The sequence below is a fragment of the Trypanosoma conorhini genome, assembly GCF_003719485.1.
Source record: "Trypanosoma conorhini strain 025E chromosome Unknown Tco_14.4_contig_00570, whole genome shotgun sequence".
Taxonomy (NCBI): Eukaryota; Euglenozoa; class Kinetoplastea; order Trypanosomatida; family Trypanosomatidae; genus Trypanosoma; species Trypanosoma conorhini.
Window position 1 is genome coordinate 212 of NW_021704657.1, and position 12,001 is coordinate 12,212.

A 12,001-nucleotide genomic window follows, 5' to 3' on the forward strand; every position below is an offset into this window, starting at 1 on the left:
TCCATTCAGCTTTTTTTTGGCGTTTTTTTTATTTTGGTTAAATGCGTGACTGCACGTTGCTGACATGCCACTGTCTTTCACATGAATCGCTGTCTTTTGTTGAAAACGGCTTGTGCCGCTTCCCCCGCTGCTGTGGCTCGCAGGGAAGGAGGAATAGATAGACCAGATTCTGGAGGCGCCGTGACCGCGTTACAACGTGTGGTCACAAAAACCATCCGATGGCCTCCCCTGAGGAAGAAAAACGCGTTGCATACTGCAAGAAGCACAATGTGCATCATCTCTTTGAGCTGCTAGCGACACGGCTACTGGTGGACCGCCCCGAGAATCCCTTTGAGTACCTGCGAGAGATGCTCTCAAAGGTGGAGGACTCGGAGAAGCACAAACACTCGCACGATCCTACAGTTCTTGCACCACCCATAAACGGCGCGGCGCAGCCACTGAGGAAGATTACGCTTGGGACATTTGGCATTGACAATGCCGGAAAGACGACCCTCATCTCGGCCCTGGGAGGCAAAATTGATGTGAACACCACCCCGACAGTTGGCTTCACGCCGACAAAGTTTCAGACTGATACGTATGATATCTGTGTATTTGATCTGGGCGGTGCCGCCAACTTCCGTGGCATTTGGGTCCATTACTTCCATGATTGCCATGGGCTCATGTTCGTTATAGACTCCGCCGCGGATGAGGCCGTAGTGGAGGAGTCTCTCAGGGTCCTTCGAGATGTCGCACAGCACCCGTACGTCAAGGGCAAACCGTTGCTGGTGCTCGCCAACAAAAAGGATCTAAAGAATGCCAGAGGCACTAGCGTCGTTCCGGATGGTTATTTGGAAGACCTCTTGGAACAAGGCACGGCGCATCGCGTGGTGGCCTCCTGCAGCATTAAAGAGGACCCCGACCTCGAGGAGGGGGTGGAGTGGCTGCTTGCGATGGTAGAGAAGTGTTATGACACGCTGGAGGCACGTGTCGTGCACGACACTGAGGCAGTGAAGGGGGAAAACAAGAAAAAGGCGGCAGAGCGGCTTGCGGCAATCAAGACTGCTTCATAGCAAAGGGATGGATACGAGGACTCTGTCGATGGGGGTGTTTGACCCTCTTTTCTTTGTTTGCTGTTGTTTTCCTCGCTCTTTCTTTTCTTTTTGTTCCTTTGCTTGTTGCTGCTGTTGTTTTTTATCGCTCCGTGTTTGGTTGCGTTCGCTTGACCCCTTCCCCCTCGTCGTTGTCTTCGTCAGAGCCCACTTGTCATCGTGGGGCTCTGCGCGGCAGATCGCTGAGAACGCACTCACACGCCTGCGTCCTGAACGAGAGAAATAGGCAAAAAAAAAAAAAAACGAGGTGAGTTGGGTCCTGTAGTGCAGCACCCTGCCATTCTGGCGTGGGAGGGCGAAACCACGCCGGGAACTCCATCGCGTAAAAGTTTTTTCGCTGCCCGTTTTTTATTTTTCTCTCCTCAGCCTGCGGGTTTTGTCTACTCCCGCCGCGTCTCTCCACTTCACTTGGTTTATGGGCCTCCCTCTTGCCGGTTCAGTTGTCTCCTGCACGCATTCGCTTTCATCCCCCCCCCCTTTTCTTGGCTTCTCTTCTTCTTTGCGAAGGGCTGAGTCGGCACAAAAGAGGAACCCCCGGCTCCCCCTTCCCTCCCCCCCTCCCCCCAACGTAGAGTACAATACACGGCGCCCTGCAGGGCACAGATAGCCAGAGCATCAAAAAACACAAACGGGCGATAATAATAATAACAAAAAAAGAGCGAACAACAAACCAACACACGCTCACACAGAGAAAGAGAGATAAAAAAAAAATCTTTGTATTCCGATCGCTTTTCTGTTCATTCTTCTTCGTAGTTTCTTCTTGAGAACGTGTGCGTAATTTTTTTTTTCTTCTTCTTTATTTGGGGGGAGGGATTCGTCTTGACCTCCATCTGCACGCATCTCAAGCGCTGCAACTAGTTGACTGTTCGTTTTTGGTTTCGGTGGCACACAGGACTATTGCGCACACAATCACGCGCACAGGCAAAACCTTAGACCAAATCAGTAGCGTGTCTGTGTGTCTGTATTTTATTGTGACGCGTCTTATATCCGGAGTAAATTCCCTCATATATTAGTTTTACTTTTCCCGTCCCTTTGTATGCCCCATGACATCGTTACCGTCAGCGTCTCCTCGGTTGAATGGAGTGCAGGAGCAGGGCCAAGGCTCGTCGAACTCCTCGCGGCCTGTTAGCTCTGGTGTACGCAGCGCCTTTGAGGCAACCTACCCGAGCTCTTACGGGAGAGGGCGGGAGAGTTTCCATTCTCTGAGTCGCACATCCAAACCAGTAGATTTTAGCGCTCCTGAGGTCGAAGAGGCCATGGAGGTCTTGAGGAAGCTTCTCTGCCCCGTGATTCTTCGAATAGTATTGCGAATGCGGAAAATAAAACGCTGGCCTGGAGAAAACGTGATGCGAGTGTATACAGCAGACTCTATTATTGACGCTATTCGGACCTCGGATTCAACTATAGCGAATTGGCCGGAGGAAATTCTTAGGCTGTTTGCGGAGGAAGCGGAGTACTTTTACTTGGAACCAAAGGAAATCATTGTGTACATGAATGAATGGTACGTGTCTACTGGGATTGTGGTACTCTTGTATGGGGAATTGAACGAAAGAACGGCATGTCTGGGGTCGCCAACCTCCTTGACTGGACGACCCTATGACTGCCGACACTCCGCCCAAGCAGTCCTTTGCGATCAAGTTGTTCTTTGTAGGGATGTCTCGAATTCGCTTATAGCAGCACGTGGTTACGCAGATGTGGCCGTGTTGCCCTCTCGATGGGTGTGGGATGTAATCAATAGCTACGTTTTACAGCACTTTGGAGGAAGTGTGCTGGATTGCCTGAAATTCGCTATCACACCCATGTGTGAAAGGATTATGAGGGAGACCTACTTCCCCACATCGTTGGTCCTGCGTCGCAGCTGGATGTGGTCACTCTTCGGATCCAGGGACAGAATACGTCTTGCGCGGTTAATGACAGTGAAGGCGTTCTGCATAGGTGACACCCTGTTCTGCGAGGGAGATCGTGATCCGTACATGCACATTATTCGACGTGGGGTTATAAAAGTAGTAGTAAAGAACCAGCCATTGCTCGAGTTCGACTCGGGTTCCTCCTTTGGTGAAGTGAGCATTTTATTTGACGAGCCTCGCTCGTGTCGCGCTGTTGCCTCGACAATGTGTGAGGTTTACTCCCTACATAGAAGGCATTTAATGAGGTATCTGCGAAAGCGACCAATGTTGTATGAAGCTATGATCCAAGCAGCGCTGGAACGGCGTGAGAAGTGGCTTGAGGATGGGAAGCAGCGAGATGTCATGGGACTTGCCGGTTTACTTGCCGGAGTTCCTTGTCTCAGTCAAAGTACGGAGAGGGTGCGCATTGCCCTTGCAATGGAGGCCAAAGCGCATGTCCTTCCACCGAACCAGACCTTGTTTGCCAAGGGTACAGTCTGTGGTCATCTCTTTCTCATTGGGCGTGGAAGTTTGATGGTGGAGACGGGAACGGGGGATCGCAGTGTACGATCAACGGCCGACTTTGTCGGCGAGCTGTGCCTTCACCCTCATCGTTGGCCGACGGATGTGCTGACCTGCACCTCCGTCGATGGATGGTCCCTTTCCGTGGATGAGATTTTGCGTGCTCTTTCCAGTATCAACGCCGATTCCCAGGCGGTGGATATTTGCCGGCAGGGTATTGAGTTGTACAGGGCACAGCATGGAGAAATCAGTGTTCTTGAGGAGCTTGCGGACTCCACACCTCCTTCACCGAAGGCCGAAAACGGCGGTGACGCTGCCCCACGCACAAAGCGGGCCACGCTTTCCTACTCACATGATCCACGGGGTTTGGATGAGTTGCCTGTGTCACTGCTTGCGCAGGCTGAAGGGATTTACACGAGTTTTGACTGGAAAGAGTACGCAATGAAGGACAAATCCGTCTTCGCCCTTCGAAGAAGACGATGACGCTGAACAGGTGAAGCGGAGTGAGCGACGATCTGTCGAACAGAACATTGAGAATGAACTCGGTTGGCGCGTGGGAGGACTTTTATCTGTCGCTGAAACGAAGAGCTCCAGTGCCGTAGATTCTGACTTCTCCGTTCATATTGATGATATGCAGCAGATGCTGGTGGAGCAGGTGTTTCTGATGCCCACCGAGCGTCAACCGACGCTGCTTCGACAAATTAACCGCAGCAGGATCACGCTCATCTTCGACGATGAGGCGGACCCCATGGAGGAATTATCTTCAGACACCTCCACCGCCAACGATCTCACGCTGCCTCAATACGTTGTGCCCTCCCCTGTGGTCTACACCCTTGATGGTGTCACCGCCTACAGTGATGGAACCCCGGTACCAGCTGCTGAGGTTCCCTCGATCGTCAGCCCACGCACAGGTCTAGACTTCGCCGCTACAGCGACGCGTCGACGAAGTCATACGCCGGAGTTCTCACGCCCTGTCCCCTGGCAGGTTACTACACCGCGTACCTCGGAGGAAACGAGCGGTGTCTTGGCCAAGTCCCGTCCCACGAGTGGAGCCCCGCAAAGTTTGCGACCGGCAAGGCCAACTTCAGGCTTCTCCCTGAGGCGTACGCCGCTACGTGCTGCCTCTGCTGGTTGCAATCAGCGATTGAGTCGTAGCGTCAGCTCAGTTAGCCGAACCAGTGTTCTGGGCACCCTCACTTTGTCCCAAATTTCAGAGAGTATGAGCACAGTTGCGCCGAGTAATGGTAACAGCTGGACAAAGTCCAATAGCATTGACCTTTCGCAGAAGGCGAAGATCACGGCTAGCATGTTTCAGTCGGCATTAGATCGGTACGTTAAGCTGGATGATCAAAGTTACTTCCAGGAAATGGTCCGCGTTTGTTTACCATCGCAAACAGAGGAACAATGGTTTGAGGAGGAACCGAGCAAGCCGGCAAAAAAGATTGAAGGACTAGTTTTACTATTGATGCATGTACGGCGTTGTGAGGGTATCGAGATTGATGAGTCCATGAAATCCCCCATTGTAAAAGTATTCACCAACGCTGGTGTGCTTATGCGTACTCCGGTTATGGAAGACCGTGAAGAACCTGTGTGGCCTATTGAAGTTGCCTCATGTATCAACTTTGTCCATGCAGACTTGGAGGTTCATTTCACAATATGTGATGCCGAGGATGAGGGAAAGATTGCGTATTCCGCCACATTGCCTACGGGCAGCCTTCGAGAGAATGGAGGTGTGGGCAAGGTATGCATACCTATGCATGCTGAGGAGCTTGGCTTATCTGAATCAAGCACCGATGTTGGGGCGCAAATTGAGGTTTGCATTATGGCTGTGACAGCCTCCAAGAACAGTAGTTTGAAGAAGCGCCTTGGTGACGAAGAAGATGAGGAATCTTCAGAGGATGTTAGTACGGTATACCTGCAGGTATTGGGAGTTCAAGGTTTAAAGCATCGTATTGAGGCGGTTGTCAGTGTCTCCGTGGAAAGCGATGGAAAAAGCAAAGAAATTCTGCGTACTCCAAGAGTCACACCTAAGACTCGCACACCCTCTTGGCCAGGGCAAAGTAGTTTCTGTGTCGTTAAAAGCGATGGCGCTGTTAGCTTTGACTTGTATCACCGTGATGCGTTCTTGGCGTCGTACGACACCCCCGTTGATACCCTGGCCTTTGGTGGAACAGGCATTTATGTCTTTCACTTGGTTCGGGCACAGGGAGACCCAGGCGAAGTTTATGGAGATATCACAGTCTCCATTCTTGGTCTGAAGGCGGCCTCTGTGGAGGAGCGCGCCTTGAATCGGCCAGCCAAGGTTCTCATATTGCACGTGGAAAGCTTGAATTTGGCGCTGACTTCGGGCGATTTCACTCCTGACCCATTTGTTATTGTACGCGGGTTAAATGGTGAAGTTATACTGCGCACCGCACTCAATCTTGGCACCTACAACGCAAAATGGACCGAGGAGGAGGCATCGTGTTTTATCATGTGTCCAAAGCTTGAAGGGGCTACTGCCATCTATCGGTTTGAGGTGTACGACAACAATGAGTCCAACAAAATTGGAACAGCAGAGATGGCGGTGTCTACAAATGGAGCACGGCGTAGCCGCATGCAGCTTCCTGTGGGGAACTGTGGGGCGTTGAATTTAGTGGCTCACACCTTTCCTGTTCAGGATGTTCCCCGGCCACTGCACGCGAGCAGAGATTCTTTGCCCATTGACGGCAACGAGGAAGGCTTCTTGTTATCGATTCATGTTAGTGGGTGTGACAACCTTCAGGGTACGGGCTTTGACGACTTTCAGATTGATCCCCTCGTAACCGCACGCGTAGGACGAAGGCGCGTGGTGGTGGCACCATTGATTTCCGGAAGCACAGCTCCACGGTGGCCGTATCCGAAGGCCACGTTTATTCTGCCTGTTTTGCCAGAGCTCTTAAATTATGTCACTCTAGAGGTGTGGGATACAAACATCGAGTTGTGTGATGTGCTTGGTGTCGCACGCGTCTCAGTTGAGGAACTTTGCCGAACAGGCACGCACCATTTTCTGCTCCAACCGCACAAGGATCAGGAGTTTGGACGGCGTCAAAATCTGGGCACTATCACGGTAAAAACTCGCTTTGGACGAAGGAACGGCGAAGTTGTTTCCGATGGCTCTTCGGATTTACTTTTGATTGGGAATAGCTACGGTGGAAGTTTGCTGGATAACCGTCTCTTTCAAACCCCAGGCGACTCCCCAGAGCTTTCTGTCACGCGCGTCCGCGTGCATCTCTCCTGCTGTAGCGCTCTCCAGACGGAGACGCCAATTAGGTTCATCAAGGCCACTATGTCATGTCTTCAGCACGTGTTGTTGGAGGTTAAGAAGGAGTACGACAAGTCCAGTAGCGTGGCCTGGTCGCTGGAGGAGGCCCAGGTAGTCGTTGACCTGCGGTCAATTTATGGCCGTTCGCTGCGCTTGACAGTTGCGGGCAGTTCCACGACTCCTGGGGGTGAGTACACAGACATTGGTTCGGCGCTCGTGCCTTTCTCGACACTCGGCTCGGCTGCCCCAGAGACCATTTCGGTTCGGAGCTTTTTGCTTACAGACTCACCGAGCGACGAACACCACCCGCGCGGAGTTGAGAAGAGGGAGCGTTCGCGAAGTATTAGTGTTAGCGCGGATGCGCCGACCATCACCCTCTCTCTCTTCGCATCGGGCGCGGCGCGCCCCGTAGGCCTGGGCGGCGAATAGACAACTATGCCTTCATCTCGCCCTGATGGCAGCGTGCTAGTGTGTGTGTGTGTGCGTGTGCATGTTCGTCTGCCACTTCCGACGACGATGCACTGGTGGGTTGGAAACGTCTGGCGGTGCGCAGAGGCGAGGAAGCAGGTAGCAGCGGGGGAGAGAGAACATCAAATGGCTGGTAGAGGATGCCGGCGCTTGGGCGAAGAGACGAAGAAGGAAAAAGGAGGAAGGACGGAAACGTGGAAAAGTTGGACTCCCCCTGGGAAGCCACGGTACACATGGCAACAGTTGCAGAAGTGTCGGTGAGAGCTACATCGAGCCAAGAAGGAAAGCAAGGGCAAGCAGAACTCTGGGAAGCATTGCTGCAGGTAGTTATTTACCTATTTATGTGTTATAGTCGATGCGGCATGCCTCTGTTTAACAGTGACGTTTTCTCTTTTTTCTTTTTCTGTTAATGCGAAGCTTGGCCTCTCCTTATATCTATTCATATATGTATTCATATATATATATATATATATATATATATATATATATATTTCTGTATTTCTGTATATCTGTCTGCATATATGTTTCTGTACGTGTGTGTGTGTGTGTCCCCTTCCCCCGGACTCTTGCGTTTCTGCGTGCTGTGAGTGTGTAAATTACAACGACACGGAGGTCACTAGGAGAATGAAAGTGAACGGAGGAAAATGAAACCAATGGGCAAAACAAAGGAGCGAAAGAGAGAGGGAGTACGTAAATGGAAGATGTGCCGCTTGAAATGTAAAAAATGACGGAAATTTATTATTATTATTATTATTTGTGAATGCCGGGTATTCTCTCTGTTGGTATCTTCATTTCAGCCCCTGTCCTTTTCTTCCGTGCATAATGCAATATTGCGCAAATACGTGTGCCCATCCCTGTACCTCATCTCTGCCCCCGTCTGCTGCGCTATGTGCCCCTGACCTCCTCCTCTTTTGACGCTAATCCTTTTCTGGCCTCGCACTCTTCTTCTTGCATCACCTGCCCTACCCATGGGGTGGTTGAAACAACAAGGCATAAAATGAAAGAAAAAAAAAAGAAACCACCTGGGAGGCGGCAGAAAGGTGGCGTGCCAAACGCAGAAGGATGCCGGTAGGCGTGAGGGGAAGAAGCGGCGGGCTGGGGCTGAGAAGACGCAATGGCGGATGAGGAGGATGAGGGAATCGAGGCACTCAAACTAACTGATGGTCGTAAAACTTGATGCTTTTGTTTGCTGTTGTTCTTCTTGTCTTTTTACTTTTATGCCTCCCTTTACCCAACGTAGGGGAGCAAGGCGGGGAAGCCTACCTAAGAAGAAGGCCCTAATAAATACATCAAAAGAAAGAGCGGATACATCGGCAGAGGGGAGTGACCGGCGGGAGTGAGATTGCATCACACCTTCATTCCTGGAGGAGCACCCGATACAGGCAAACCAAGACGCGGGTGAAGTTTACCTTTACGGCCAGCGCAAAGGTCCTTGTGGGAATTTCGGACGAGCGAAGGAGTGAAGGGGAAAGCAAACACAAATAGGTAACCCGATATATACCTATATGTTTGGCCCCGATTTTTTTCACCAGGCTTTTCCGCCTGGTGTGGGTGGCAATCCTACGGGGGCCGCATCTCCGCTTGTGACGGTGTACGGGATTTATCCAAAGTCAAACATGGCTGCCTCGATCTACGCTAACATGTCCTCGCTCGCGGCAAGCACTGCGGCCCTTTACCAACGCCCTTATTGCCTTTCTCTCAACGGCTTTGGCGCACCTCCGTCTGTGCCACGAGAGGAGGAGGAGGAAACCGAAGGACAATTTGAGGTTACCGATAGTCATTGGAAGCCCCATGTGCCCGTTCATGGGGCTCTTGTTTCCCCTTCCGCAGGATGCCAGATCTTTTTGGGCGCACAACCTCCAGCTTCGGGGGCTGATAATTGCAAACGTGTGTGCGTGCGTCCGGCCTTTCACGAGGTTCACGGCATCATTGCTGAAAACGGCAAAGATGCTCGTCATCACCCCGAGTACTTAATGAAGAACCCACATGAAATGCTTTCATGGCTTCAAGAAAAGGAACGTGAGTTTCAGCAGACACTGTTGCGGGATCCAAGGAAGGCTTTTCGGGTATTTTGTGCTGACCTAAAAGAGGTGGTTGAAGTGCCCATATCTGCACTTCGTTTCACAAAAGGATTGTATGTAGACCCCAGTTTGCGGGTACGAAGGGTGCGGAGTGGGCACCAAAATCAATTTTCCATGATGGCGTCGCAGGTGCCGACGGCATGTGGATTATTCTCCGAGGATCCCTCCCAGTGCAAGTGGGAAAGATGGTGTAATCAGGTACATATTGAGCAAGGATGGATGCAGTCTAAAAAGCGCGAGTTTGGGGCATGGTCGAATGCGCTTGAAAGACGCTTCAATGGGCTCCCCCCGGATCACCTGTTTTCGGTCCATGACCCTCAACTGAAGTCTACGTTAAACCTACCGAAAGCTTCTATATCGGGTTTCTCACGTGGCTTATTCCAGGGATCTGCGAAGAAGGCGCCGAGTGTGTGTATGCTTTTTCAGCGCGGCCGCTGTACTGCGGGTTCATGCTGCAATCAAATACACGTGGATCCAGAGTATTTGCAGCTGCATCGGCGCTGGGCATATAGTGGTGAGCAACTCACTGAAGAAAAGCGGAGAGAAATTTGGGAGCAGATGGCGTCCCTGCTAAGATCACTCTCTTCGCGTTGCGAGAACGGCGTCGTCGGTGAAAATGATTCATCTGATCCAGCGAGGGAGTTGAATCCGAAGGCTCAACCGTTCGTTCCATCACCAACAACGCCGCTGCCACCGCCGGCGGCCACCGAAAGAACGCCTGCGGAGAGCAGTATGGTGATAAAGGACAAAGTGATCTCCGACGCTCGCAGCGTGATGAGGGACGACAACGTAAACAATTCATCTGTTTTGTGTCAAACAAGGCATGTCCTTATGGCTGACCCAGTTTCCATGGAGCAGGAAATTTTTTTTCCTCCTGTGGTCTTGCCAGACACCTCTGTCGTTGCGCGTCCACACCAGCAGCAGCAGGAGAATGTATGTAAGCATATCTCCTCAAATGGTACAAGCAGTAGTAACTCGCGTTCTCGTACGAGCAACTCCGCCGGAGGCAATTTGCCTCTATGGGAGTTTGCGCCGGTGGCGGACGGAGATGAGAGGTCGCAGTCCTCTCTTCAAGCGAGCCATAGTAATATAAGCCATGCCAGCCGAAGTCACCGACACACGAATAACCCTTACACCCTTGGGGGTAGTTCAAGCTGCACCGCCTCACCCACGTTTGGATGGGTGCAGCCTGTGCGAAGTGCAGGAAATAGCTGTACTACCATTCCAACTGGTTGTGTGGGGGCAGACGCCAGTGGATCCCTTGGTGCCCTTGGATGGGGAACGCGCACAAGGACCGATCCATCTCCTGGAGCATCCGATACTCGGTCTGCACCGTTCTCAGTGTATCATGACCTTGACGGCAGCCTTCACAGCTACTCTCCCAACCAACACTGGAATGCTTCAGGCAGCGTCTGTGCTAAGACGGTGGAGGAGCTTCAGAAGGTGAAATTGGATAACTTCCACGCAAACGCTGAGGACAATGTGTTCTTTGGGACTCCTTGAAATGAAGAAAGAAAGCATAAAGTGCAGCATTTCTTCAGTCATACATGTAGGAATTGGGATGTTGAGTAGGGTAGAGGAAGAGAACGACAGTTTTTGTTTTTGTTCTGTTTTTATTATTATTTTGCTTGTCCTTTCAGTGCCGGGGGCATTTTTTCGAGTCGCCACTTGCGGGTACACCGTAGGCCTTCCATCATGTGTTACGAGGCAACAAAGGATGCGGTGTGGGGACATGAGGAGGACGCCGTGTTGGTGCACACGCGTGAGTGGCTGGTTTCCGTTTTACTGGTATTTTTGTCGTTCTTGTTTCGTTTACGTATGTGAATAAGCGGTGGGAGTCACTTTTCTGAGTTGTCGCCATGAGCGCAGGGAGAGAGAGTGTGTGTGCATGTGTGTGTGTGTGTGTGTGGAAGGGGGGGGGGCATCGACATTTGAAGGCCACCTGCTCGTGTCTTATCTAAGTCTAGAGCTGAGGGGGGAAGTGCAGCTCTTGTGCTCCCCTAATACATGCATGCACATATCTGGAGGTCCTTGTGTGCGCGTGTGCGGGTCTGTCGCCTTCGCGGTGGGGGGAGAGGAGGGACAAAAAGCCCGTGAAGCTGCGAACACGGCGCCAACATTCACGCTGACAGGCAAGCCTTGACAGCGGGTCGTTCAGGCGCGAGGGATGCTGCAGACGACTCTGCTTCACCTTGCGACGAGGGGCGCGGGTCCCTCATTGCTGGGGAGGAACGCGCGGTGGCGCGTCGTAAAGCGGCGTGTGCCCGCACAATTGCTGCGTAGCTGCGAACAAAACTGAAAAAGAAAGAAGGAGGGATGTTTTTTTGTTTTTGTTTCATGAATTGTTTCAGAACGCACGACGTCCGGTTCCTCGGATGGAGGGCAACAGGCATCACAAGCACGCATGCCATCTCCATCAAGAAGAATAAAACAAACTGGGTGGGGTGGAGGGACGTCAATGAGGTGGAGATCCGCACGTGGGAAATGATCACTACGGCCAGGCACTCACACAAGCACGCAATAAAAGAAAAATGATACACACACACACACACACAAACGTATTTCTTTACGGGGCTTTTCTCGCCTGACGCATGTGTATTGGCGTCTAATGTTGGTTTTTTTTTCCTCCTTCGTTTAACGTTTTTTTTTTAGGTGTTGTTTATGTTTTTTTTG

General features: G+C 51.6%; 4 protein-coding genes across 4 annotated transcripts, besides 9 other annotated features; all 4 read left to right on the plus strand.

The window, feature by feature from the left end:
• Positions 1 to 218: 218 nt before the first annotated feature.
• On the plus strand, positions 219 to 1,049 carry Tco025E_07409 (ADP-ribosylation factor-like protein; the record flags this gene model as incomplete). Its single annotated transcript, XM_029374275.1, has 1 exon — positions 219 to 1,049. One exon carries the CDS (start codon positions 219 to 221, stop codon positions 1,047 to 1,049), a length of 831 nt encoding a protein of 276 aa, XP_029225621.1.
• Positions 1,050 to 1,094: 45 nt separating this feature from the next.
• Positions 1,095 to 1,171: a microsatellite.
• Positions 1,172 to 2,131: 960 nt separating this feature from the next.
• Tco025E_07410 (putative nucleotide-binding protein) lies at positions 2,132 to 3,979 on the plus strand (the record flags this gene model as incomplete). Its single annotated transcript, XM_029374276.1, has 1 exon — positions 2,132 to 3,979. The coding sequence occupies one exon, from the start codon at positions 2,132 to 2,134 to the stop codon at positions 3,977 to 3,979; it is 1,848 nt and encodes a 615-aa protein (XP_029225622.1).
• A 148-nt stretch (positions 3,980 to 4,127) lies between these two features.
• Positions 4,128 to 7,208, plus strand: Tco025E_07411 (putative nucleotide-binding protein; the record flags this gene model as incomplete). The annotated part of the gene is made up of 1 exon (XM_029374277.1): positions 4,128 to 7,208. The coding sequence occupies one exon, from the start codon at positions 4,128 to 4,130 to the stop codon at positions 7,206 to 7,208; it is 3,081 nt and encodes a 1,026-aa protein (XP_029225623.1).
• Positions 7,209 to 7,247: 39 nt separating this feature from the next.
• Positions 7,248 to 7,268: a microsatellite.
• A 411-nt stretch (positions 7,269 to 7,679) lies between these two features.
• Positions 7,680 to 7,700: a microsatellite.
• Positions 7,701 to 7,738: a microsatellite.
• Positions 7,739 to 7,796: a microsatellite.
• Positions 7,797 to 7,982: 186 nt separating this feature from the next.
• Positions 7,983 to 8,002: a microsatellite.
• Positions 8,003 to 8,752: 750 nt separating this feature from the next.
• Tco025E_07412 (putative zinc finger protein family member) lies at positions 8,753 to 10,831 on the plus strand (the record flags this gene model as incomplete). Its single annotated transcript, XM_029374278.1, has 1 exon — positions 8,753 to 10,831. The coding sequence occupies one exon, from the start codon at positions 8,753 to 8,755 to the stop codon at positions 10,829 to 10,831; it is 2,079 nt and encodes a 692-aa protein (XP_029225624.1).
• An 89-nt stretch (positions 10,832 to 10,920) lies between these two features.
• Positions 10,921 to 10,954: a microsatellite.
• A 252-nt stretch (positions 10,955 to 11,206) lies between these two features.
• Positions 11,207 to 11,237: a microsatellite.
• A 627-nt stretch (positions 11,238 to 11,864) lies between these two features.
• Positions 11,865 to 11,886: a microsatellite.
• Positions 11,887 to 12,001: the final 115 nt, after the last annotated feature.